This window comes from Nycticebus coucang, chromosome 20, assembly GCF_027406575.1.
Source record: "Nycticebus coucang isolate mNycCou1 chromosome 20, mNycCou1.pri, whole genome shotgun sequence".
In the NCBI taxonomy this organism is placed as follows: Eukaryota; Metazoa; Chordata; class Mammalia; order Primates; family Lorisidae; genus Nycticebus; species Nycticebus coucang.
In genome coordinates, this window is record NC_069799.1 from 32,647,147 (window position 1) to 32,673,613 (window position 26,467).

Below are 26,467 nucleotides of genomic sequence, written 5' to 3' on the forward strand. Positions count from 1 at the left end.
TTTGAAAAGACCTGTGGCTCACATTTTATTTCTATTGGATAGGCTTCCTTAGAGGACTGCCTCCATTTTTCAACCTCAGGCTGCCTCCTCAAAAGACCAGAGTCCAAGAAAAAAAAATTTTGTTTTTCGAGACAAGAATCTCATTATGTTGCCTTCAGTAGAGTGTCATGCCATTATAGCTCACAGCAATTTCAAACTCTTGGGCTTAAGCGATTCTCTTGCCTCAGCTTCCCAAGTAGCTGGGACTACAAGCACCCACCACAACATCCAGCTACTTTTTGGTTGTAGTTGTCATTGTTGTTTGGCAGGCGCAGGCTGGACTCAAACCCGCCAGCTCCAGTGTATATGGCTGGTGCCCTAGTCGCTGAGCTACAGGTGCTGAGCCTCCATGAAAATGTTTTTTAAAATCTCAAACTTTGACCACCCGAGGTGCAGCGTGCTGCAAAGCTGTTTGTGGGGCTCTAGGGAAACGTGACTATTTGCCCTTGGCCGCCTGCCCCTGGTGGCCTGCCCATGTTGAGTCCTGCACAGAGATGGCAGATGATCTGGGAGACGAGCAGCCGGTTGGAGCAGCCAGCAGCCCAGCATCAGATGATGGAGGAGAAGACACAGGAGTTATGCAGCAGGAGACAGTTCCAGTTCCTACACTGTCAAAGAAAACCAATAAGCCTAAAGATTATTTCTTGATAGAACCAAGGGAAACAAAAGAGGATACCACCAAGACCAGGGTAAGGAGAAAGAGGAAAATTACTGGTGTTCTTGCAAAATCAGAGCCAAAACCAGAGACACCTGCAGACCTACAGAAGCTGATGGAGGACTATTATAGCAGCAATCGTTCAGTGATTGAATTAGAAGAACTGAGCCTGCCAGAGTCCTGTTTCCTCAAAGCCAATGATTTGACTCACAGTCTTTCATCTAAAGAAATCTGTCTTATGTGGGTAAAACTTCAGAAAAACCACAGTGAGAAGAAATCGATCCTGATGCTGATCATCTACAGCTCTGCTGTCCAAGCCCTGGAGCTCATTAGGTCAATGACAGCATTCAGAGGAGACAGCAAAGTTATGAAATTACTTGCAAAACACATAAAGGTCCAGGAGCAGGTAAAATTGCTGGAGAAGCATATGGTGCATCTGGGTGTAGGAACTCCAGGGAGAGTTAAAGAACTTATTAAACAAGGTGCCCTTAATTTGAACCCCTTGAAGCTTCTCGTTTTTGACTGGAACTGGAGAGATCAGAAATTGAGGAGAATGGTGGACATTCCCGGATAAGAAAGGAAGTGTTTGAACTTGTGGAAATGGGAGTGCTCAGTGCAAATCAGAATCTTTGAAGCTGGCCCTGTTCTAAGTACTACTGAAGATTGCAGTTTCACAGTAGAATTTGCATCATATTTAGTGAGTCTGACACATTGCAAGCACTCACTGAATGTCAGTTTTTAGCTTATGTTAACTTCATCAGCAAATGCACCACTGGAAATATTTGATAGAAATTCTTTAACAGAAGTTAATTTGTCCATTTGCCAACACCCTGTATAATAAAGTATCACTGGCTTCTGTGAAAAAAAAAATATATCAAACTTTAGGGTGGTGCCTGTTGCACAGTGGGTAGGGTGCTGGCCACATACACCAAGGCTGGTGGGTTCGAACCCTGCCCGGGCCAGCTAAAATAACAATGGTAACTGCAACAAAAAAATAGCCAGGAGATGTGGCAGAAGCCTGTAGTCCCAGCCACTTGAGAGGCTGAGGCAAGAGATCCACTTAAGCCGGAGAGTTTGAGGTTGCTGTGAGCTGTGATGCCACAGCACTCTATTCAGGGTGACAGCTTGAGACTGTCTCAAAACAAAAAAAGAAAATCTCAAACTTTAAAATAATTGTTACTTTTCACAAGATAACACCAAAGGTGAAGAAGGAAGCTCCTGCCCCTCCCAAAGTGAAAGCGAAAACAAAGGCATTGAAGGCCAAGAAGGAAGTGCTAAAAGGCAACAACGGACACACAAAAAAGAATATTCCTACATCACCCACTTTTTGGTGGCCAAAGACACTGTGGCTCCTCCAGAGGCAGCTCAAATATCTCAGGAAGAGCCCAGATATCCCAGGAGAAACAATCTTGACCACTGTGCCATCAGGCAGTTCTTCCTGACTGATGAGTCTGCCATTAAGAAGAGAGAAGAAAACAACACACGTGTGTTCACTGTGGATGTGAAAGCCAACAAGCACCAAATCAAACAGGCTATGAAGAAGCTCTGTGACATTGCTGTGGCCAAGGTCAACACCCTGACCAGGCCTGATAGAGAGAAGAAGGCGTTCCACTGGCTCCTCATGATGCTTTGAATGTTGCCCATAAACTAGGATTATCTAAGCCAAGTCCAGCTGGCTAATTCTAAATACAGGATGGACTTAAAGTTTGTTCGCAATTTAAATAGTGAACTATTTTAAATTTAAATTTAAACAGTAAACTATTTTAATTTCAAATAGTGACGTTTTACAGTTAAATAGTAAATTATTTTAAATTGTTCATGAACTTTATGTCCACCCTGTATATAAATTTTCACTGTGAAAAAATATATATAATTGTTAATATGTTGTTTTCATGAGTAGAAAACATATAAACACATATGTATGTATATGTAATTAAGATTTATAAATGGATATAATTCATATTCTGAATTAAATACAAATATCCCTCAACCATTCCAGAGAAGGCGCAAAGCCCTCTGTAAAAAAGAGCTACAGAGTTAGTCAGGTAAAGTCCACGTTGTAGCTGAGCCCTTCACCCAGGAGGTGCACTATGTACTCCTATGTTGTGCCTAGTAGTTGGGAGCTCAAATACCACCTCCTGGATGAAGCCTCCTGCAATGCCGACCCCCCTCACTGGGAGAACAGAGATAAAAGTTCACCATTCTCTGAACTGCCATAGCCTTTGCTTATAACTCCCAATGTCCTTCATCTGCCAGGTTAGTACCCTGTTTCCCCGAAAATAAGACAGTGTCTTATTTTAAGGTGTGCTCCCAAAGATGCGCTAGGTCTTATTTTCAGGGGACGTCTTATCTTTCCTGTGGGTAGGTCTTATTTTTGGAGGATGTCTTATTTTCGGGAAAGGGGGGTGAGTTACTTAAGCGCATGTTTTTACTTAGACATCATGATGTATATTGAAAACGCCTTCCAAGCCGAGTCTAACTCCTACAGACTAAAAGCTCAGTAAATAGATTTTCATTTCTTTAGTTGTAATTTGTTAAACAGATATTTTATGGCAAGCACAGTGGCCCTGAAATATCGATATGAATAAAGACATGGTCCCTTCCCTCAATCAAAAAAGGAAAAGAAAAAAACAAAAAGAGATTAAGTCAAGAAACTGTTAGCATTCTGGCCTCTTTCAGCATCTTTTCCGACGGCATTCCTGTCACTCAAGGTCAGAGAGGTGGGGCTTGAGGCCCTATCCAATCAGGGATGCTCTAATACAAACAGTCCAATCAGATGCACAGCCAGTATGAAGGAGGCGGCTCCGGGGAGCCAAGCTGAGTGGGTCTCTTGCGCAGGGCTGGCAACTGGGGTCTCCTCTTCAACTGTTGCATCTCCTGGAGGATCCTGGTGTGTCTGCAACCGCCTCTGTCACCCTATGACCTGCAGGTACTAGAAGATCGGTAGGGAGGACGCCGGGACATCCCTGAAACTGGGAAATGGTGAGCTTAGGAGACTGGGTGTTCAGAGAGGGGGAGGGGCGTGGTTGGAGCCAGACTGGCTATGGCGGGACCGGGCAATTTCACTTCAGTTTTACAGTCTCCAGAGGAAGTTTGCCACTGGCACCCCTTGGCCCTCAGACCCCTGTGGGTAAAAGGTGTCATGGGGCAGGCATTTGGGACTCTGTTTCTCCAGCCCCTTCCTGGAGTGGCTTTTGGATCATGGCCCAGGGCCCTCTTTGAGCAGCTGTGCCAGGAGCGCCCAGAGTCCTTCCCACGTGGTGACAATGGAAGGATCCTCAGGGAGGAATCCCAGCTGGGTGTGTGGGGCTGCTTCATGGGAGGGGCTGTAGTCCCTGGGCCCCCAGTCCCTCCATTCCCCTTTTAAAGTTAAATTTAGGGCCAGGCGCGGTGGCTGCCCTGTTTCAGAACCGAAAGTGGCTGGTTGCCTGTCTTTGTAGTTAAACACTGAGACCGGGAGATGATTTGTAAAAAGGCTTTGTTATCGGAAAGGCTAGTAATTCTCGCTAGAACAGCGAGAGTAATTTTTTAAATGTTGTTTTGTCTATGTAACAGATTTTAATAATTTATTTAGAGGGTAATTTCAAAAGCATACTCAAAATGTATCACAGTCGTTTGATTAACAACATGTGGGTAAGTTCAAATATAACAATTAAAAACTAATCAAAGAAAATCATTTAAAAAATCATTAAACACGGTATTAACTTGTTCTACAGTGCCTCATTACTTCCCCCCACCTTTTTTTTTTTTCAAGATTATTGACTTTCTCTATTTCTGGTTTGGCCTGTTTGACTTACTGTTCCTATGTTTTCAAGTGCATTCTCAGTTCACAAATAGCTAAAAGTTCGGGGTTGTCAGTGTCTACACATTCTCTCTTTTTATTTATTTTATTTTTATATCTATGAAATTGATTTCAAATGGAAATAATTGTTATGGTTAGTTAAATTGATATGAGGGCTGTGCTGTTTAATGTCTGAAATTTGTAAGACTGCAGGTACACATGAATAGTATACACTGTATTTTATAATTTATTAAGAAGCCTGTAATATATAAGAATAAGTATAAAGATTTGGACTTAGGTAATGTTGGGATTTATAACAATACTTTAGATAGGAAATGTTGGATATTCTGAAAAATCTTGTTCTTTGTTACATAAAATCATGTTCCTTGGAGCATGTCTTTTGTACATGTTAACTTGTTTTTAATGAGTTGGGAAGTATTAGAAGAATTGAAGCAATATATATTTTTTAACGTTTTTACATCTATCAGTGTGTTCTAATAATAAATAATGGCTGCTTGATTTTTTAGTATAGTTTCTCAAGCTTGTTTTGATTCAATGCTCAGAGCCTTTATGGCTTGAGAAGTTGTATTAAGGGCCTTGTCACAGGCCAATGGACTAATTTTCAGTTTGAGTCCAATAGCTAGTGTTGGTATGACAGTGTTGTACAAAGGTAGTTAAGTTACTTTTAAGTAAGGCATTATTAAGGTTAGTGTATCAAAATGGGCACCTTTTAAACTTAATGTATTTGTGACTAGTAGTTAGCAGTTTTGAGTTGTATAGTAAATATATCTTTTTTCTTGACAGTAGTGGTTGTTTTTTAACTATAAATATCTAAATATGTGATAATCTTGTGGGTATATCAGAAAAGTGTAAAATTTCTTGTAAGTACTGGTGGGGTGCACATCTCCATTAGGCATGAAGTAAATACTTGTTCTACATAAGTGCTTCTAGTAAGACAGATATCAGACATATTTATGACATTTGGGGCTAAATTAAGCCTGTACATTTTTATTTTATCAAAATGGGACAAGATTCTGGGGTGAGCACACAGCTGTGTATAATCTCAAGAGGAAGCTGACTGGGGATTGCATTTCTTCACTCTTAAGGTAGTGTTTCCTCCAGGAGAGGCCATCTGGTTTTTGTGGGCCTCAGCTGCTTCTGGAGTGAGATAACGGCTTGAGTGGAGTGTGGTGGGCCCAGTCTTCTAGCCCTGCGAGTTTCACTGCTGTGGTGTCCTCAGCAGAACATCTTCTGGACTAGTCTACTTTTCTTTCAGCTATTTTTCTCAGGCCCATCTTTCCGGGCTTTGAGCTGGACTTGGTACCAGGATAAAAGGGTTGTATATTTTCTATAGAGGTTTATTGGGATCTGGGAAGAGAAAACTTGTGAATAGAGATAGCATGTGCTGCATTTGTTGTACATACTTCTGTTCTTTAAGATTTAATTTGGTTTTCCCTGATGTGTGAATTGAGACTGCCTGGAAGGGTTTCTTTTCTTTTTCTTTTTTTTTTTTTTTTTTGAGACAGAGTCTCACTATGTGCCCTCGGTAGAGTGTCTTGGTGTCACAACTCACAGCAACCTCAAACTCTTGGGCTTAAGTGATTCTCTTACCTCATCCTCCCAAGTAGTTGGGACTACAGGCACCCACCATAACACCTGGCTATTTTGTCATTGTTATTTAGCTGTCCGGGGCCAGGTTCGAACCCACCAGCCTAGCCGTATGTGGCCAATGCCATAACCACTGTACTACAGGCACAGAGCCCTGGAAGGGTTTCTTATAAATAAATTTGTGAGAATTTAATTTGAGTCTGCTTCTAGGGCAGCGGTTCTCAACCTGTGGGTCGTGACCCCTTTGGGGGTCGAACGACCCTTTCATAGGGATTGCCTAAGACCATCAGAAAACACATATTTCAGTTATGAAGTAGCAACACCTGAATTAGCAATGAAAATAATAATTTTGTGTTTGGGGTCACCACAACATGAGGAACTTGTATTAAAGGGTCGCGGCATTAGGAAGGTTGAGAACCACTGTTCTAGGGACTTCTTTTATTCACGGTAACTGGAGGGGCAATACCTGGTTCTACTGTAAATGGACCTCTGGGCATAGTTTGGCAATTTTTTTTTATCATGCGATTTATTATTTTTATTTTCCCGACGATCCAGGTCTCAAGGCTATGTGCAATTTCTAGTGAATTTTCAAAAAATTGCTTACCTGCTGTGTAACTTCTAGCCTAAAAGACGGACCATTATTACTTTGAAGGCTTCTGGGGAGCTCATAATGGGGTATGTTTTTCAGAAGGATATTTATTATTTCTGTAGTTTTCTTTGTTTGCATGGGAAAGGGTTTTACTTATCTTGAAAAAGTATCCATTAATACTAGTAAATATTTCAGACTTTTGGATGAGGGTATTTGAGTGAAACTTATCAGCTAGTTTTCAAAAGGCATTATCTATAGTTGGAGTAGTCTTTTAGATCAGTTGTCTGTTTGGGGGTTGTTTCTTGTACAAACCAAACACTGAGTATTTTTTTTTAACTCTCTGGGTGAGTCGCCTGTCTCTAACTTATGGTGGAAGAAACTCAGTGAGGGCTTTTTTTCAGTAGTGTGTCATGTCATAAAGTCATTTAATTACCTGAGGTGTTAGAGTTCTGGGTGGTATGATTCTTCTCGGGCTGTTCATGAGTCAACTATTTTTTTATTATGGAATTTTTCTTCTTTATTTTTTATTTCTTATAGGTGATATTGAAATCAGATAGATTTGGAGGTGGCATTAAGGGGTCTGTTACTGTCAGTCTTGTAGCTTGCTTTGCCTCTGGTTTTCTGTTGGCACAGGATTAAGTCTTTTCTGGAATCCTGGCAGTGTATATCTGCCCCCTTGCAGCGAAGCAAGGCAGCTTCTAATAGTTGGAAAACTCTGAATGGTTTTTAATATCTTTTTTTTTGGTGCTGCTAGTAATCTCCATTTTTTTTAATCTGGCATTTTTAGTATGAAGAATTAGATAAGAAAATTTGGGGTCCACATAAATGTTTAGTGTTTTTCTTTTTGACAGTTCTAATGTCCTGGTTAGAGCAGTTAGTTCAGCTTTTGGACTGAAGTCCCTGGTGGAACTATACACGGAGTCCAGTCTACCTCTGACAGGGTTGTCTGACAGGTCTGATTGGCAGTAAAAGACTTTGCTCGGTTATCCCTGGACATTGATGTTCATTTGGTTCTTTTTTTTTTTTGAGACAGAGCCTCAAGCTGTCACCCTGGGTAGATTTCCGTGGCATCACAGCAACCTCCAACTCCTGGCCTCAAGCGATTCTCCTGCCTCCACCTCCCACAACGCCCGGCTATTTTTTGGGTTGCAGCCGTCATTGTTGTTTGGTGGGCCTGGGCTGGATTCGAACCTGCCAGCTCAGGTGTAAGTGGCTTGTGCCTTAGCCGCTTGAGCCATAGGCGCCAAGCCCATTTGGTTCTTGATTAAGGTTAGGAAGTAGAGTGGTTGTGTTCAGTCCAGCTATTACTTCTAACCATATTTCAGAGTTATTAAGTAATATAGCTTGATATCTTCTCCTCCTACCTGCAGTTAACTAGAAGTTTCTTTTTTGCTGAAGTAGGGATAAGACATGATGAGGGACATAAACTTTAGTCAGTTGTCCCAAGGTGAATTTTTCAATTTCTTTTAAAAGATCACAAGTTACCACCCGGTAGCTGTAAAGTCTAATTGTTTAGACAAATATATGACTGGTCTGGGAATAGTGCCAATTTTTTGTATCAGTACACTGAGGCCAAACCCCTGTCTTTTGTGCACATAAAAACAGAAGGGTTTTGTTAACTTAAGCTGGCCAAGAGCAGAGGCCCTAGAGATACTACTTAGCTGAAGTTTCAATAGGGATTTCTCACACTCCTCAGTCTAATCCAGGGATGCTTTATCCTGTCTTTTCAAGACCTTATACAGTTGTTTAACAATTAAGCCATAGTTAGAAATCCATAACTGGCAGGAACTTGACATTTCCAGAAATCCCTGAAGCTGTTTTCTAGTTGCAGGAGTTGTAAAATGTGATATTAACTTATCTTTCTTTTTTAATAGGCTGTATTGTCTGGGTTGTATTGGAAAACCAAGAAATTTCACTTTCTACAAACAGATTTGAGCTTTTTATTTTGATAGCCAATAGCCCCATTCATCTACATGGTTAGTGTGTTAATGTTGGGTTGTTTAGGCATTCCTGAAAGATCTGAACACTAACAAATCATTTACCTGTTTTAAAGGCATACTAAGTTCACCAATAGCTAAGAAAGACTGTAGGGGTGTCTGTCTCTACCACAATGCCTATAATCCTAGCACTATGGAAAACCTAGGTGGGTGGATTGCTTGAGTTCAAGAACAGCCTAAGAGCAAGACCCCATCTGTAAAACATAGCCAAGCATTGTTTGGGGTACCAATAGTCCCAGCTACTTGGGAGGCTGAAGCAAGAGAATGGCTTCAGCCCAAGAATTTGAGGTTACTGTGAACTATGCTTCCAGGACACTCTACCCAGAGTGACAACGTGAGACTCTCTCTCATGAAAAAAAAAAGCAACCCAAATTAAAGAACTGATTGAGCACAGTTGTTAGACATTGACCTTATTTGGACTATCCATGTGAAACTTTCCTGGTTTCATAATCAGAAAAGAATTGGCAGTTTGTGATTGGTTAAGCCTAAGTTGGTTTCTGCTAATTTGGACTATCCATGTGAAACTTTCCTGGTTTCATAATCAGAAAAGAATTGGCAGTTTGTGATTGGTTAAGCCTAAGTTGGTTCCTGCTAAGTTGATGTTGGGGTACAGAAAATAATTCTTGTGGCGGTGCCTGTGGCTCAGTGAGTAGGGCGCCGGCCCCATATGCCGAGGGTAGTGGTTTCAAACCCAGCCCCGGCAAAACTGCAACAAAAAAATAGCCAGGCATTGTGGCAGGCACCTGTAGTCCCAGCTGCTTGGGAGGCTGAGGAAAGAGAATAGGGTAAGCCCAAGAGTTAGAGGTTGCTGTGAGCCGTGTGAAGTCATGGCACTCTACCCAAGGGCGGTACAGTGAAACTCTACAAAAAAAAAAAAAATTGTAGCTTTGACATGCTAAGTGCCTTTGAAATTAGGAAAGCTTTTCAGCAGTCTCAGAGGGGACACAGCTGCAGTTGCCACCACATCAGGAATTTCTGGCTCTTTTCTCTTTGCCTTAAATTCGGGTGTCTTTTAATGTTTCTGGAACAAAACTTGGTTACTTTCTATACGCAGAAATACTCTTTGACGTTCTGGTGGCTGGTGGAATGCTGGCCCCAGGTGGTACAGTGACATGATGCATACAGATGTCTGTGTGTTTGCAGCACAAGAAGACATAAAGAGCAGGCAAACATTTGCTTAGGTTATTAACAAGTTCATCAGGCACTACAAATACCTGGAGAAAGGTTTTGAGGATGAAGTGAAAAAGCTGCTGCCGTTTTTAAAGGTTTTTTCAGAGTTCGAGAGAAATAAGCTGGCTATGTTGACTGGTGTTCTTCTGGCGAATGGAACACTTAACGCATCCATTCTTAATGGCCGTTATAATGAGAATTTGGTTAAAAAGAAGGGATTTCAGCAGCTTTTGCTGTAAAGCTCTTCAAATCATGGATAAATGAAAAAGGTATCAATGCAGTAGCTGCAAGTCTTCGGAAAGTCAGCGTGGAGAACAGACTGTTGGAACTCTTCCCTGCCAGTAAGCAAAGCATCGAACACTTCACAAAGTGTTTCACAGAGGCAGGCTTGAAAGAGCTGTCAGAGTATGTTTGGAATCAGCAAACCATAGGAGTTCGGGAGGAGCTCCAGAAGGAACTTCAAGAACAGATGTCCTGTGGTGATCCATTTAAGGATATAATTTTATGTCAAGGAGGTGATAAAAACATCCCAGAACAGGTTGTCATTGGAATAGTTTGGTCCAGAGTAATGAGCATTGTGGAATGGAACAAAAAAGAGGAGCTTGTAGCAGAGTAAACCATCAAGCCCTTGAAGCAATACAGCCCTCCACTTGCTGTCTTTAGTACTCAAGGTCACTCTGAGCTAACTCTGTTACTGAAGATTTAGGAGTATTGCTATGACAACATTCATTTCATGAAAGCCTTCCAGAAAATAGTGGTGCTTTTTTATAAAGCTAAAGTCCTGAGTGAAGAGCCGATTCTAAGGTGGTATAATGATTCACATGTTGCAAAAGGGAAAAGTGTCTTCCTTGAGCAAATGAAGAAGTTTGTAGAGTGGCTCAAAAATGCTGAAGAGTCTGAGTCTGCAGCTGAAGAAGGTGACTGAATTTTGAAACTACAGCCTCAGTAAAGCAAACAGGAGTTGTAGATACAATGTCATGTCTCATGTGTCCTGTTCTTACATTTTTCTACCTCCCTATATCCAGCATGATATAAGGGCTTTCATGGCAAATTTTATTTTAACTGTTTCTATGGTTACTGGAGATGTTGGGTTTAGTTTCTAGCTTTAAGTAGCTACAGGAGCTATAGATTTGAATCTAATGTTGCATAAGTCTACCTCCTGTATTTTCTACTATAATAATGTAATTTAAGGCCTTCCACAATGAACAGTTCACTTTGTTCCCTGGATTTTCTATAAACAGTTTTCAAGATATGATTTGGCTAAAAATAATTTGTTATAAAAATTCTGTTTGCAAATTAAACTAAAATAATCCAAAAAAAAAAGGGGGGGGGCCTCGGCGCCTGTAGCTCAAACAGCTAAGGTGCCAGCCACATACACCAGAGGTGGCGGGTTCGAATCCAGCCTGAGCCTGCCAAACAACAATGACAACTACAACCAAAAAATAGTTGGGTGTTGTGGCGGGCACCTGTAGCTATAGGTGCTACAGGTAGGTGCTCCCAGCTACTTGGGAGACTGAGGCAAGAGAATCGCTTGAGCCCAAGAGTTTGAGGTTGCTGTGAGCTGTGATGCCATGGCACTCTATCCAGGGCGACAGCTTGAGGCTCTGTCTCAAAAAAAAAAAAAAACAGTAAGCTTTTCAGAGTAAGCCTGAGCATCAAGGCCCTTATAACCTAGTCTTGCTCTCCTCACCACTAAAGTAGGGATGGACTCTCTAACACTTGCTTATGTGTTGCGGGAAGATGAGACCTAATGGAGAGAACAAATACCCAAATACTGTATTTAAGAGAAAAAAGGCTTCATTCATACGGCAAATCTAAAAATCTCAAAATGTCCGTGCTCCCGACTGGCTTGATCTTTCCTTTTTTTATCTTCAGTCAAAAAGTTCCAACTGGCCAGGCAGGGTGGCTCACGCCTATAATTCTGGCACTCCTAGAGGCTGAGGTGGGTGGATTGCTTGACCTGATGAGTTTGAGACCAGCCTGAGCAAAAGCGAGACCCTATATATACTAAAAATAGAAAAACTCAGGCAAGAGGATTGCTTGAGCCCAAGAATTGGAGGTTGCTGTGAGCTATGATGCCATAGCACTCTACCCAGGGCAACAGCTTGAGACTCTAACTAAAAAAAAGAAGAAGTTTTAACCCATGGATACCTTTCTTGTTTGTCAGTTTGAATCAAGCTGGAGAAGGTGCTCCAGCCCCCACAAAACTACCAGACTTCGTAGAAGCAGAAATTTCAAAGTCCCAGGAAGTCCACAGATTCATAAGAGCTGAGTCACCATGAGGAGGACCAGGCAGGTGTATTGTTAAACTTCTTCCCCAAATAAAAACAGTTGCCTTCTATTGTTCTCCTGTAACCTCCTTATCTGCTGCAGATAGAGTATTCAGCCACTCTTATGGAGTGTTTTTTTTTCCTCTCAGGTTCATTCAGATTCTTAAAATAATCATTTACAAGATCATTTCTTTCTACCTGATTTATTCATTCTCATCATTTTTAGTCCTTCAAGAAAATGGTCTACATTCACATGTCTTTCTTCTTTTAAAAAGTATTTAAGCTTCTTGGGCAGCGCCTGTGGCTCAAAGGAGTAGAGCGCCGGCCGGCCCCATATACTGGAGGTGGCAGGTTCAAGCCCAGCCCTGGCCAAAAACTGCAAAAAGAAAAAAAAGTATTTAAGCTTCTTTACCCCAGTGGCTGGTTGAGGTAATCCCTCTGGGATTACCCGACATGGGGTACACCAATACATTTGTATGCCTTTTCTCTTATTAATGTGTCATTTGTGAGTTGGTATTCAGGGGACCTTCAAAGAATTAAGGGGAAGGATTTCCCTTGGTCTCTGTATTAGTGAGAATGTTACTGGAGGAAGAGGGTCTGGACACCTGTCACTGTCAGCCAATATGCACAGACAGTGAATAGGTTCGTCAAACTTTATTTGTCAGAAGGCCAGCAATTCTGGTGAACAATGAGAGTACCCTCTCCAAGACTGTTCTGTTCTTTCATTTCCAGAATCACAATTTTATACGTAATGGTTTACAGAAAGTTCACATTAACTCTTACTTTAAAAAATAGACAGCATAGGCTCGGCGCCCATAGCTCAGTGGTTATGGTTCCAGCCACATCCACTGAGGCTGGTGGGTTCGAGTCCAGCCCGGGCCTACTAAACAACGATGACAACTGCAACCAAAAAATAGCTGGGCATTGTGGCAGGCGCCTGTAGTCCCAGCTACTCGGAGGGCTAAGGCAAGAGAATCGTTTAAGCCCGAGAGTTTGAGGTTGCGGTGAGCTGTGATGCCATGGCACTCTTCCAAGGGTGACATAGTGAGATTGTCTCAAAAAAAAAGTGGGGGGAGTTTATTTGCTTGAAGATAGAGTAACTGCTGCTGTTGCAGAATCAGATACTTGGAGTGGGCATGATGTGAAATAACTTTATGCATATTAATTAATGAGAGGTGATGCTTAGCTGAGAGTTTCTCAGCCCAGACTTCCCAGTAGGATTCCATAGCCATAGGAATGGCTAGGATGGTAGGATTCCATAGCCATAGCCAAACTATGAAGAAGTACCATCATCTGTGATTCTGCCTTTCTACAGATTCTATCAGTCTGGGTGTGTCATCCATGTGGTTTTAATTAAGTGCCCCCATGTGCTGCTAAAGTTAGGCCACTATCAAGTATGAGGGTTTCCTTATACACTTAAGCCAGTAGAGGGTTTTTTGTTTGTTTTTCTTTCCGGAAAGAGGACACAGGGCCCATAATCTCATTTCCATAGCAGAAATTGCTGGCAGGGAAGGACACTGGAGGCCAAGAAATAAGAAACATGAGGGAATATATCTCATCTGTACTTATTAGGTAATTCTAGTCACTCGTGTAAGTCAGCAAGAGTTCTCTTCACTCATTTATCTAAAAGTGTAATTCAATCTCCTTTGGCTTCTTGGTAAATATGTTTGTTTTTTAGAGACTATTTACATTTAAGGATGTTTGTTTTTCAGGAAATGTTGACATTCAAGGATGTGTCTATAGAATTCTCTGTGGATGAGTGGGCCTGCCTGGACTCTGCTCAGCAGACTTTGTATCAGGATGTCATGTTTGAGAACTACAGAAACCTGGTCTTCCTAGGTGAGGATAACTGAAATACACAGTTCCTGGTCTACCCTAAATATTTCATATTCTTTCTTTGTACAAAATTTATGGAGTTTCTTCTTTGACTACTTCAGTATCAGGTTCTTGTTTCTAAGAAAAACTTAAGGATATCTTGGTATAGAAAAGAAAATATTGAAGATGTTTTATTTTGTCATTAATCTTACCCTTTTTTGAGCTAATTTATATCCTTCACTAAATTAGTGGTAATCTCAGAAATTTAGTGGCATAGATTGTTACTCATATCTTTAAGTCTGTTATCTAGCACCAAATTTTATTTTGGTAGTACTTGGTAGTGGAGTTAAGAATCCTCCAACATTAAATACTACTTGTTAAAAATTCTAAAGTTTCCTTAAGGAACCTCTATTTGGGGATTATTTTAGGATCTTCTAAAATGTTCTTTTCTCTACTTTTTTTTTTTTTTTTGTAGAGACAGATCATCACTTTATGGCCCTCAGTAGAATGCTGTGGCATCACACAGCTCACAGCAACCTCCAGCTTCTGGGCTTAAGTGATTCTCTTACCTCGGCCTCCCAAGTAGCTGGGACTACAGGTGCCTGCCACAATGCCCGGCTATTTTTTGTTGTTGTTGCAGTTTGGCTGGGGCCAGGTTTGAACCCGCCACCCTTGGTATATGGGGCCAGCACCTTACTGACTGAGCCACAGGCACTGCCCCTTTTCTCTACTTTAGAAAGGTACTAGATTGCTAATTGGAGAATCTTAGCAAGCGTCATTTTTTTTTTTTCTAATCAAACAGGGCTTACTGTCTCTAAGCCATACCTCATCAACTCTCTAGAGCAAAGCAAAGAACCCTGGAAGGTGAAGACACAGGAGACAGCAGGCAAGCACCCAGGTAGGTTAGAGGGAATACAGCAGGTAACACAGGTCAGAGGTCCAAAGTTGAAGGAGGAAACCAGACAATGCAATGTGATTAGGGAAACTCAGCTTAATTGGAAATGAGTTCTGGGAAACCTGGGTCTCTTTCTCTTTTTCTTACATAAGGGCATCTCTGTTCTTGTTTTTATTTTTGTTGTTGTTGTTGTTTTTATTTCCTTATTGATAAAGACTCTCACTCTCTTGCCTCACGCTAGAGTTCCATGGAATCGGCCTTGCCCAGAGCAACCTCAAGCTACTACGTTCAAGTGATTTTTCTGTCTCAGCTTCCCAAATAGCCAGGACTGTAGGTTTTTCCTCATTCTTGGCCAACGGATTTTCTATTTTTTAGTAGAGAGGAGGTCTCACATTTACTTAGGCTTGTTTTGAACTTCTGAGCTGCAGCAATCCTCCCAACTTGGCTTCCCAGAGTGCTAGGTTTACAGTTGTGAGCCATTGTGGCCATCTTGGTTTTAATTTCCAGAAGGACTTACTTTTCAGTGATAGTCCTTCTAGGTTAAAGTGAGAATGAAAGAACTTTGTATGGCTTACATGTGACTGCTCTTTTATTGCTTCTATGGACATAAAATATGTGTGTATTTTTGAGTATCTCTGAAATTTTTTTTTAAATATTCTTTAGGCTGAGTGTGGTGGGTCACACCTGTAATCCTCACACTCTGGGACCCAAGGTGGGACAATTGCCTGAGCTCATGAGTGTGAGACCAGCCTAAACAAGAGTGTCGCCCTGTCTCTCCTATAAAAATAAAATTAACTAGGTATTGTAGTGGTTTCCTGTTTTCCCACCAACTGGAGGTAGGGTGAGTGAGGCTAGAGGATTGCTTGAGCCCAGGAGTCTGAGGTTATTGTGAGTTAGGCTGATCCTATGAGCAACTTTTATTTGGAAAGGCCCTGAAATCCGAAGGATTAACACTGGGGTCACTATTTTTCTTTTGGCAACCATGATGACATTTATAAGTTTACTTGGATATCTTTCCATTCAATTTGGCTCCTTTTATTAATATTATCTACTTTTTTCTTTTTCTTTTATATTTTATATATATATGCACACAGAGATATTTACTTATTTATTTATTTATTTGGGGGTGGGGGCTGAGTTTCTGTTACCCTGCGTAGAGTGTTGTGTTGATATTGCTCATAGCATCCTCATTATTCTGGGCTGAAGATATCTTCTTGCCTCAGTTTCATGCATTGCTGGGAAAAAAAAGGCATGTGCCACCATGCCTGATCAGCTTTTCTATTTGTGATAGAGATGGGGTCCACTCTTGCTGAGGTTGATCTGGCACACCTGTGTTCAAGTGATCCCTTTACCTCAGTCTCTCAGAGTTCTAGGATTACAAACATGAGTGAAGGCCCATCCTCTGTGTTATTTCTACCACTTCCCCTCATCTGCTGAGCTGCAAATTTTTACCTGCTTTTTAGAATTCCCCAAAATGCACTGTATACATACATGTCTTTAAGATAATTAGTGCCTGTATACTATATTATGCCATCTTCCTAATGTTTTTGGCATGATTTTACAAATAAAATTTTTAATGTATATTTACTCAATTCTGATAAAAAGTGGCTAAAATTGCTGTTGTCCAAATTTCTTTCAGGTTTAGCTAATCATTCTACCCGAGACCATTTGCAAGATGTGAGCACGAATAATTTATTCCCAGAGATGATCCTGAAAAGATATCAAAGCTGTGGCCCTGAGAATTTAAACTTAACAAAAGACTGGGCAAGCGTGTCTGAGTGTAAGAAGCAGAAAGTATATGATAGTGGACTTGACCAATGTTTAACAGCTACCCATGGCAAAATCTTCCAATGTAGTAAATATTTGAAAGCCTTCAGAGAAACATCAAATCTAAATAACATAAAGATTATGTATACCGTACAGAAAACTTTTAAATGTAAAAAGTATGGGAAAACCTCTAACCTATACTCACATGTTACAGAACCTAAGATAATTCATGTTAGAGAAAAACAGTACAAATGTAATAAAGGTAGCAAAGCCTTCAAATCTTTCTTAACCCTGTCTAAGCCTAAGACACTTCATACTGTAGAGAAACTCTACAAGTGTGAAAATTATAACAAATGTCTTAGCCACATGGCAAAATATTATAACCATAAGAGTATTGCTACTGGAGGAAAACCTTACAACTATAAACAGTGGACCAAACTTGCCAACCAGTACTCACATCTTTCTGGACATAAAATAATTCATTCTGGAGAAAACCCCTACAAATGTCAAGAATGTGGCAAAGCCTTTAATTATTACTCAGTCCTTTCTAGGCATCAAAGAATTCACTCTGGAGATAAACCCTACAAATGTCAACAATGTGGCAAAGCCTTTCAGCAGTACTCACACCTTTCTGTACATCAAAGAATTCATTCTGGAGAGAAACCCTACGAATGTCAACAATGTGGCAAAGCTTTTAACCAGTACCTTTCTAGACATCAAAGAATTCATTCTAAAGAGAAACGCTATAAATGTCAAGAATGTGGTAAAGCTTTTAAACAGTACTCACACCTTGTTGTACATAAAAGAATTCACTCTGGAGAGAAACCCTACAAATGTGAAGAATGTGGCAAAGCCTTTAACCAGTACTCAACCCTTTCTAAACATAAAAGAATTCATTCTGGAGATAAACTCTACAAATGTCCAGAATGTAGAAAGGGCTTTAACAATTCTTTAACTCTTTCTAAACTTCAAAGAATTCATTCTGAAGTGAAACCCTACAAATGTCAACAATGTGGCAGAGCCTTCAAATGGTACTCAACCTTTTGTGTACATCAAAGAATTCACTCAAGAGAGAAACCCTACGAATGTCAAGTATGTGGCACAGCCTTTAACCATAGTTCAACCCTTACTAAACATCAAAGAATTCATTCTGGAGAAAAACCCTACAAATGTCAAGAATGTGGGAAAGCCTTCAACCGGTACTCACACCTTTCTGTACACCAAAGAATTCATTCTGGAGAGAAACCCTACAAATGTGAAGAATGTGGCAAAGCCTTTAAACAGTCCTCACACCTTTTTGTACATAGAAGAATTCACTCTGGAGAGAAACCATATAAATGTCAAGAATGTGGCAAAGCCTTTAACCAGTACTCAACCCTTTCTAAACATCAAAGAATTCATTCTGGAGAGAAACCATACAAATGTCAAGAATGTGGCAAAGCCTTTAAACAGTCCTCACACCTTTTTGTACATAGAAGAATTCACTCTGGAGAGAAACCATACAAATGTCAGGAATGTGGCAAAGCCTTTAGCCAGTGCTCAACCTTTACGAAACATCAAAAAATTCATTTGAAGAGAAACCCTACACATGCAAAGAATGTGGAAAAGGCTTTTACAGTTCTTTAGCCCTTTCTAGACATCAAAGAAGTCAATCTGAAGAGAAACTACAAATGTCAATAATGTGGGGAACAATGCCTTTCACTAGTACTCAACCCTTTCTGTATCAAAGAATTCACTCTGGAGAACAACCCTACAAATGTGCAAAATGTGGCAAAGCCTTTAACCAGTACTCCACTCTTTCTGTACATCAGAAAATTCATTCTGGAGAAAAACTTTATAAATGTGAAGAATATGGCAAAGCCTTTAACTAGTACTCAACCCTTTCTGTACATCAAAGAATTCATTCCAGAGAGAAACCTTACAAATATTAACAATGTGGCAAAGCCTTTTATCACTGTGTGCACCTTTCTAGACATTTATTTAACTGCAGTTTAACCATTTCTGTACATCAAAGAAATCGTTCTGGAGAGAAACCCTACAAATGTCAAGAATGTGGGAAAGCCTTTAACAGGTACTCATGCCTTTATGTACATAAAATAATTCATTCTGGACTTGGTGCCTGTGGCTCAAGTGGCTAAGGCACCAACCACATACACCTGAGCTGGCAGGTTCAAATCCAGCCTGGGCCCACCAAATAACAATGACAGCTGCAACCAAAAAATAGCAGGGCATTGTGGTTGGCGCCTGTAGTCCCAGCTACTTTGAGGTGGAGGCAGGAGCATCGCTTGAGCCCAGGATTAGGAGGTTGCTGTGAGATGTCACTCTACCCAGGGCTACAGCTTGAGGCTCTGTCTCAAAAAAAAAAAAAAAAGAATTCATTCTGGAGAGAAACCCTACAAATGTGAAGAATGTGGCAAAGAATCTAACCAGTGCCTAACTCCTTCTAGACATAAAAGGATTCATTGTAGAGAGAAACCCTACAGAAGTGAGGAATGTGGCAAAGGCTTTAACTGGTCCTGAACCCTTAGAAAACATAAGAGAAATCAGCAGAGAAAAATGGTAACAATATGAAGATGTGGCAAAGCCTTATGCCTGTAGTCAAGAGTTTTCTGTACACAATAAAATTCATGTTGAAGAGAAACTGTACAGATGTGGAGAATTTGACAGTGTTTAACTTGTGCTCAAACCATTCTATAAATGAAAAATTTATCACAGAGAAATCCCCTACAAATGTGAAGTATCAAATCCTATAACCAGAACTCACACATTTCAGTACTTAACAGAATTCATAGAGAATTTCTATATATATGAAGAGTGTGACACTGGGCCGGCTAAAACAACAATGCCAACTGCAACAAAAAAATAGCCAGGCATTGTGGTGGGCGCCTGTAGTCCCAGCTACTCAGGAGGCTGAGACAGGAGGATTGTTTGAATTTGGGAGTTCTGGGCTGTAGTGTGCTATGCCAATCGAGTGTCTGCACTAATTTCAGCATCAGTATGCTGACCTCCTGGGAGTGGGGAGCCACCAGGTTGCCTAAAGAGGGGTGAACCAGCCCAGGTCGGAAATGGAGCAGGTCAAAGCTCCCGTGCTGATCAGTAGTGGGATCGCACCTGTGACTATCCACAGCAGAGTGTCAACAGCCAAGAGTCCAAAATGGCCAGGCTTCCTGTCTCACTCAGTCTTGTCCTTTTTATCTCCAGTCAAAAAGTTACAGCCCACAGGTATCTTTCTCACTGGTCAGTTTGAATCAAGCTGGAGAAGCAGGCTTGGCTTTTACAGAACCACAGGCCTTCACAGAATTGGGAGCAAAGATTAGTTTCCAGGTCCCAGGAAGTTAAGTTTCCATAATTTTTTTTTTTTTTTTTTTGGCAATTTCTGGCCAGGGCTGGATTTGAACCTGCCACCTCTGGCGTATGGGGCCGGCACCCTACTCCTTTGAGCCACAGGCACTACCCCCAGTTTCCACAAATTCTTAAGAGTTGAGTCACCACAGCTATGTTCTTGCACCCTCCTTGAGAAGACCTTTGTTCTATTAGACCTTACTTGTTCTCAATATCCTCTCTCATTCCCCTCTTTGAGACTTCATATACATTTCAACTTGGGGTCTCACTATCAGCTTGCTCCTGTAGGAGCCAGTAGTGTTTCATATAAAGCATGCATGGTGCTGTTTTGTTTTTAATTGATATTTGTCCCAATTATTCAGCGTATACCCCTGACTACTAATGGGAGGAGATAGGGAATAATTAATCAAACTCTAGTGATGGCTAGTACTACTCCCAGTAAGGTTTTAAACAACAACCAGTCTTTCCACAGGTTTTGAGGGCTTTACCCATTCTAAGTCTTCAATATGTATCCTATGGATTTTACTTGGTTATTAATTTGCAAAACTAACTCCAGGGGTTACACTGACCCACGAAGCAATCTGTCTCCACTACTTTTTTTAGAGCACAGTGTTTTTTTTTTGTTGTTGTTGTTGCCATCTTCTATCTCAGATGCCTTCTATCATACATTTTCACCTTTAACATTCAAACTCACACATCTACTGCAGCACCTCTGCATGGAGCTGCAGGCATTAAACTTCAGAGTCACCTGGCTGGGTTTTCCTATTTCCCCGGTCTAGACCAGCATTCAGATTTCAGGGACTGTGACTCCTCTCAGGTCCTCTACCCTGGCCTTAATTGTACTGTGGTGGGGGCTCTGTGGGGCTGTAATATACATATGGGTTTTCACCTTTCTTTGTGTCACATATTGAGCATTGTGTCTGATTATGAGTGCAAGCTCCCTTCTGGGTGCCTTTGCATTCATAAAAGCTATAAAAGAGTCATCTTTTGTCCTATCTTAATGGTGTGTGTGCACAGATCCCATTTTTTCTCCCCCTTCAAAGTCCAACTAAGACAAGTCCTATGAGGAATTTTCTTAGACTTCAGCTGCTACAGAAGGATATGTTGACTGTATCAAGAGTTACCTTGCAGGGATTGGCCAGATCTGTTTTTGCTTCCCCCAGGCTAGAGCTCTCTTCAGCCCGCTGTGATGGATCCAGGTGAGGATCCCTTCAATCTTCACTACTGTGGGTGTGGTTAGGATGATGGTGTAGGGTCCATTCCACCTTGGTTTGAGGGAAATTGCTTCTGATCCTTGACCCAAACTTGGTCCCCTGGAGAGAAAGGGTATATAGACATAAAAGACTAAATGGAACACAGTTAATTACCCAAGTGGAGATCTTCTTTGCTACTCTTCCTAGGGCTTATAACTGTCTGTTCAATTCAGTCTCTCCCAGTTTTTATAGAAGTCCCTGTTAAATTGCAGAGGATTGGTGGAGGCCTGTTATACATTATTTCATAAAGGGAGCATCCTTTTTAAAAGAGGTACACTTAATATTGAACAAGACCAGTGGCAAGGTCTGTACCCAATTAAACTTTGCTTCCTGACAGAGTTTACCAATTTCTGTCTTTATGGCTTTCTTCATGTACTTTACCTTGCCTGAGCTTTGAAGCCTGTATGCCACATATAGTTTCCAGGCAATATGCAAGGCTTTAGCTGTTATTTGCACTATCTCTGTTATGGAGGCTGGTCCATTATCAGATTCAATCTGGAGTGGAAACCTAAACCATGGGATGATTTCTCTGGGCAGCACTTTCACTACTTCCAAACTGTTGGGGAAGGCTTCCACCTATCCAGAGTATGTGCAGAGTAAAACTGGTGAGTACCGGTTTCCTCCACAACTGGACAACTCAATATAGTCCATTTGTACATCTTCAAAAGAGGTTTCCCTGTAGGGCTGAATTTCAGATGGCAGGGATGGTTCCTGTTTAGCATTGTGTTGGTTGATGTCACACAATGCTGGCTGACTGTCTTGGCAAGGGTGGCCAAGAGGGGAATGTATAAGTATCTCCCCAGAACCTTCTTAATTTAAGAAGCTTCCTAAAGGTTCTAGTGAAGCCAACAGGCAACATTTGTTGAACCTTTTGTGGCTTCATACAATGGTTTGTCCAGTCTGTAGGTTTCTGTTGTCCAAAGTACATGGCCTCATACATATGACTTCACTCTCTGATTATTTGCAAAAAAGTACAGTAAGAATAAATATTAGAATTAATATAACCAACCATGAATTTTTACACAGTAAGTATTGACAATTGGTGAGGTATGAGTTGGTGAACCAATGGTGCCCTTTGGTGTTCATAAGAGTGACCACTGCATATGATACCCAGACTCTTAAGTTTTGTTCCAAAGTCAACTTCTCAGCCTCTTGCAACAGTATGGCAGTGTCAGCAAGTGTTCTTAGGCACAGGGACCTTCCTTTTGAAACCCCATCAAATTGCATAGAGAGATAAGCAACTGGTCTTGCCTAGGATCCTACATTCCGGGTGAGCACTCCCCCACCTATTCCAGTTCTGGTACATACAGTTCAAAAGGCTTGGTTTGCTAGGACTGCCTGCAGTTCTTCCTTTAGCTTTTTGAAGGCTTTCGTTTGGTTGGATTTCTACTCTATTGGTCCTTTCTCACCCCTTTGTGGCTTCATACAATGGTTTGGCCAGTCTGTATGGTTTTTTTTGTGTGTGTGTGTCAGATTTTGTTATCATTTATTTGTGAAGAGTCTGTATGTTTCCACAGTCTTTCACAGAAACAAGCTTTCATCTGGCATCTACATGACTTCAGCCACCTTTTATATGTTTGTGGCTTTCTGGCTTTTCACACTGACAGAGATGAAGTCAAGATTGGGTCCAAGATAAGAGAATAAAACCACTTAGCAGTTACCTACAAATATCTACAAGTTTTGATTTTGAGGCCAAGGTTCACGTGATGAGAACATTAGTATTCTTATTTATAGTCTTAGCACAACTCTTAAGATAATACTTAGTTTTAAGGGTCCCTACAGAACTCATCCAAAGTTCTGGGTAATTCAAGTGAATATTCTTGAACATCAGTTGGATGTGGGGCCACTTGTGAGCTCATGTTGCAGCTATACCACTTACTGGAAAATGCTTATTCAGGTTCTAATTTCTCCTGAGGTATCCATATAGACATAGCAGACAGTGTTTAATACGGCACAAATTTTTCTAGTGTAGCCAATAGGCAACATTTGTTGAACCTTAAGCCTTCAGAGAAAATATAACTACTGCATACAATTTTAGATTCTTTGGCCAGTCTTTTAGACCTGTTTAACAGATAAGTTTAGTTAAACAGCTACATCTCATTTTATGAGCTGGCATTGCTGAAATCTAATATAGGTGGGTCAGTTTCTTCTTTTTGAACCATTTCTCTCTCTCTAATTTCTCACTTTAAGAAAAATAAATAGCAGAACTAATTTAATTGCCGAAATAAACTTCATTCTCAGTATACTGGGTCTGATTATTTGCATAAAGTGCAGTAAGAATAAATATTAGCCATCTAGGCTTTTCTTCCTTTTAAAATTGGCTTTGCTGGAATCTTTTGTAAGGAATCTCAGGTAAGACTTGAAAGCCTCTCAGGAACCCAGGTTTCATCTATGTCATTAGATACCTGTATGCATTGGGTAAATTCCTCTCCTCTTGAGTTCCCAAAGCAAATTGTGATTCTCAGACTTGTAATAGTCACATTCTTTACCAACTGTAGATCAGGAAATGTTATTGATGATGTTAAAGACTGAAAAGCCAGTCTTTCCAATGGGATTATTTATTGGCCATATAAAGTCGATCTTAATTTCTTAGTGCAGTCAGAACACCTCTGAAAATGCTATTCCAGTCAAAGCCTTGGTAAAATTACCAGTGTCTTTTACTGTGTCTTATAGAACAAAACAGATTCTTATTGAACTTTTGCAAATAACTGTATTGTCAGAAATTAAGAATATTTACAAATCATTTTCAAATTCCGGAGAAATCAGGGGCGGCGCCTGTGGTTCAAAGGAGTAGGGCACCATCCCCATATGCTAGAGGTGGCAAGTTCAAACCCAGCTCCGCCCCTCCCACACAAAAATTACAGAGAAATCAAGGAGAGAGAAAAATAAATGTTTTAAATTTTGCTCATAAGTACATACAGTGCTGAAAACTCCAAATAGCTCAAAAGACAGAAAATGGTTTCCTTGACTTTTGGAAAACAGAACACAGAAATAATCAGCAATGTTTCAAACAAAAAGCCATAACAAATAAGCTCAGTTCCATGTAATGGATTTCTGTTCTGTCTGAAGTTAGGTTAGCATTACTCATGCACATTTGTACTTTAATTTAATTAAAGTCCTGAAAGTTTGCTTTTAGCCCAATGGTATTTAATTTCTAAAGTCATCAGAAATTTGAATTTGAGAGAACCTGCCAGCCTTTTCTACTATTTTCCCTGAAGGACACACTTTGGACTTAGCCAGTTACAAAAGCACTTTCTGAGATGAATTAAAATTATCACTGACAACATACAATAAGACCAATATTATGTAATATTAGTGTTGCAGAAAGACAAGGCCCAGTGAGAGAAAGTGCACCCAAACACCATGTTTATAAGAGGAAGGGCATTATTCTCCAGCTGGGAGTTTATGGCATAGAAGAATGGATGCACTCCCCAACTGGCTAGGTCTTTCCCTTTTTTAATTAATTAATTTATTTATTTTTTTTTATATATATTTTTTTGTAGAGACAGAGTTTCACTTTATTGCCCTCGGTAGAGTGCCGTGGTGTCACACAGCTCACAGCAACCTCCAACTCCTGGGCTTAGGCGATTCTCCTGCCTCAGCCTCCCGAGTAGCTGGGACTACAGGTGCCCGCCACAATGCCCGGCTATTTTTTTGTTGCAGTTTGGCCGGGGCCGGGTATGAACCCGCCACCCTCGGTATATGGGGCCGGCGCCCTGCTCACTGAGCCACAGGTGCCGCCCAGGTCTTTCCCTTTTTATCAGCAGTCAAAAAGTTTCAACCTTCAGGTACCTTACTCATTGGCCAGTTTGAATCAAGTGGGAAATGCTATTCCAGCCCCTACAGAACTACAGGATTTCACAGAAGTGGCAATTTCCAAGTTCCAGGAAGTTAAGTTTGCAAATTCCCAAGAGATGAGTCACCATGAAGAGAACCCTACAAATGTATCTTGTGGTCTCTTTGAGAAGACCTGTTCTCCAAACCACCATTTCGTATTTGACAATATTTCTTATGCAGTTTTAATAAACCAAATAAGCCTAATATGTCTTTCTCAGACTTTCAGTGGTCTTAATATTTCAAAAAGACCAAATTTAGAATTTTGATTTTGGAAGGTTTTTCAAACATCAAAGACTTGAAACATTTCTTCAAACAGGATTACAAGCCAAAATATTCTAAAGGCAATACATAGTCAACTGGATCACATGCAAATGCAAAATATCTCTTTTATGAGCCTTATTCAACATATATAGCTCCTCGTGTTCCCTCTTTTTGTTAGAGATGTTCCTAGTGACTCATTAACAGGCTAAGGCTATGCTAGACCTACATAACAAATCAATTTTATGTGTCAGGCATTTAGTCTTTAATCAAGTGACAATGTATCTGAAGCTATTTTGTTTTTTCATTAACTCCTAGTCTTTTAGATCAAGACTAGCTGTTTCAATCAATCGTCAGGTAAAAAATCTTTTTTTTTTGAGACAGAGTCTCACTATATTGCCCTTGGTAGAGTTCTGTGGTGTCACAGCTCACAGCAACTTCAAACTCTCAGGCTTAAGTGATTCTCTTGCCTCAGGCTCCCAAGAACCTGGGACTATGTGAGCCCACCACAACTCCTGGCTATTTTTTTTTTTTTTTGTGGTTGCAGTTATCATTGTTGTATGGCAGGGCCCCGGCTGGGTTCAAACCCTCCAGCTCCAGTGTATGTGGCTGGTGCCCTAGCCTCTGAGCTACAGGGCCCAAGCCAGAAATCACTTTTGTCTTTTTTTTTTTGTAGTGAGTTCTGAAGTTTCTAAAATATACTATTGTTCCAGGATGATTTCAAACGGAAACTCAGAGCTTAGCTTTGCAATGATACCATGAAGAAGAAAAAGACAAAGTATGTATTGCTTTATGATGCATAAAATGAATACATTTCCACAAGAAAGTGTGGTAGATGAACTGGTGAATTGTAAATGTTCACAAAACATCAGTTCCTCTCTTACACAGAGTGGAGAGTCTAACAGTTAACACTGTGTTCTTTTTTCTGTCATCTGGAGGTCAGAAGTGTTAAATACTATGGAAGGGGACTTGAAAACTTCCATAAATGTTGTCAGATGATTGGTTATTAAATGATTTTTTCAAGTAATTAATAGGTAAGTGACATCATCATTGTCTGACAAAATAGACAATTTTGCTTTTCATGTTGACATTGTAATGTAAATGCATTATAATTGTCTTCTATCATAAAAATATCAACAGTGAGTTTATAGTATTTTGCTGGTTTTTTTTTTTACTCTCACCCAAGAGTAA

At 40.5% G+C, this 26,467-nt stretch overlaps 2 protein-coding genes and 1 pseudogene across 3 annotated transcripts; all 3 read left to right on the top strand.

Moving 5' to 3' along the window:
• The first annotated feature begins 533 nt into the window (after nucleotides 1-533).
• LOC128572665 (protein CMSS1-like) lies at nucleotides 534-1,268 on the top strand. Its single transcript, XM_053572692.1, has one exon. The coding sequence runs from the start codon at nucleotides 534-536 to the stop codon at nucleotides 1,266-1,268; it is 735 nt and encodes a 244-aa protein (XP_053428667.1).
• Nucleotides 1,269-3,502: 2,234 nt separating this feature from the next.
• Nucleotides 3,503-25,911, top strand: LOC128572663 (zinc finger protein 726-like). 2 transcript variants are annotated; one of them, XM_053572690.1, is made up of 4 exons: nucleotides 3,503-3,676; nucleotides 13,822-13,948; nucleotides 14,727-14,822; nucleotides 16,459-25,910. In XM_053572690.1, the coding sequence occupies exons 1-4, from the start codon at nucleotides 3,674-3,676 to the stop codon at nucleotides 18,210-18,212; spliced, it is 1,980 nt and encodes a 659-aa protein (XP_053428665.1). In that variant the 5' UTR covers nucleotides 3,503-3,673; the 3' UTR covers nucleotides 18,213-25,910. The 2 variants fall into 2 exon arrangements, with proteins under 2 accessions (XP_053428665.1, XP_053428666.1); XM_053572691.1 differs by having other exon boundaries at nucleotides 3,506-3,623; nucleotides 16,459-25,911.
• LOC128572670 (eIF5-mimic protein 2-like) lies at nucleotides 9,685-10,841 on the top strand (annotated as a pseudogene).
• Nucleotides 25,912-26,467: the final 556 nt, after the last annotated feature.

Bases quoted from the DNA above. Each gene is read 5' to 3' on its own strand.
- LOC128572665 (XM_053572692.1), top strand. From the start codon at position 534: ATGGCAGATGATCTGGGAGACGAGCAGCCGGTTGGAGCAGCCAGCAGC.
- LOC128572663 (XM_053572690.1), top strand. The intron at 13,949-14,726 runs GTGAGGATAACT...CTAATCAAACAG, and splicing joins CAGAAACCTGGTCTTCCTAG to GGCTTACTGTCTCTAAGCCA. The intron at 14,823-16,458 runs GTAGGTTAGAGG...AATTTCTTTCAG, and splicing joins GACAGCAGGCAAGCACCCAG to GTTTAGCTAATCATTCTACC.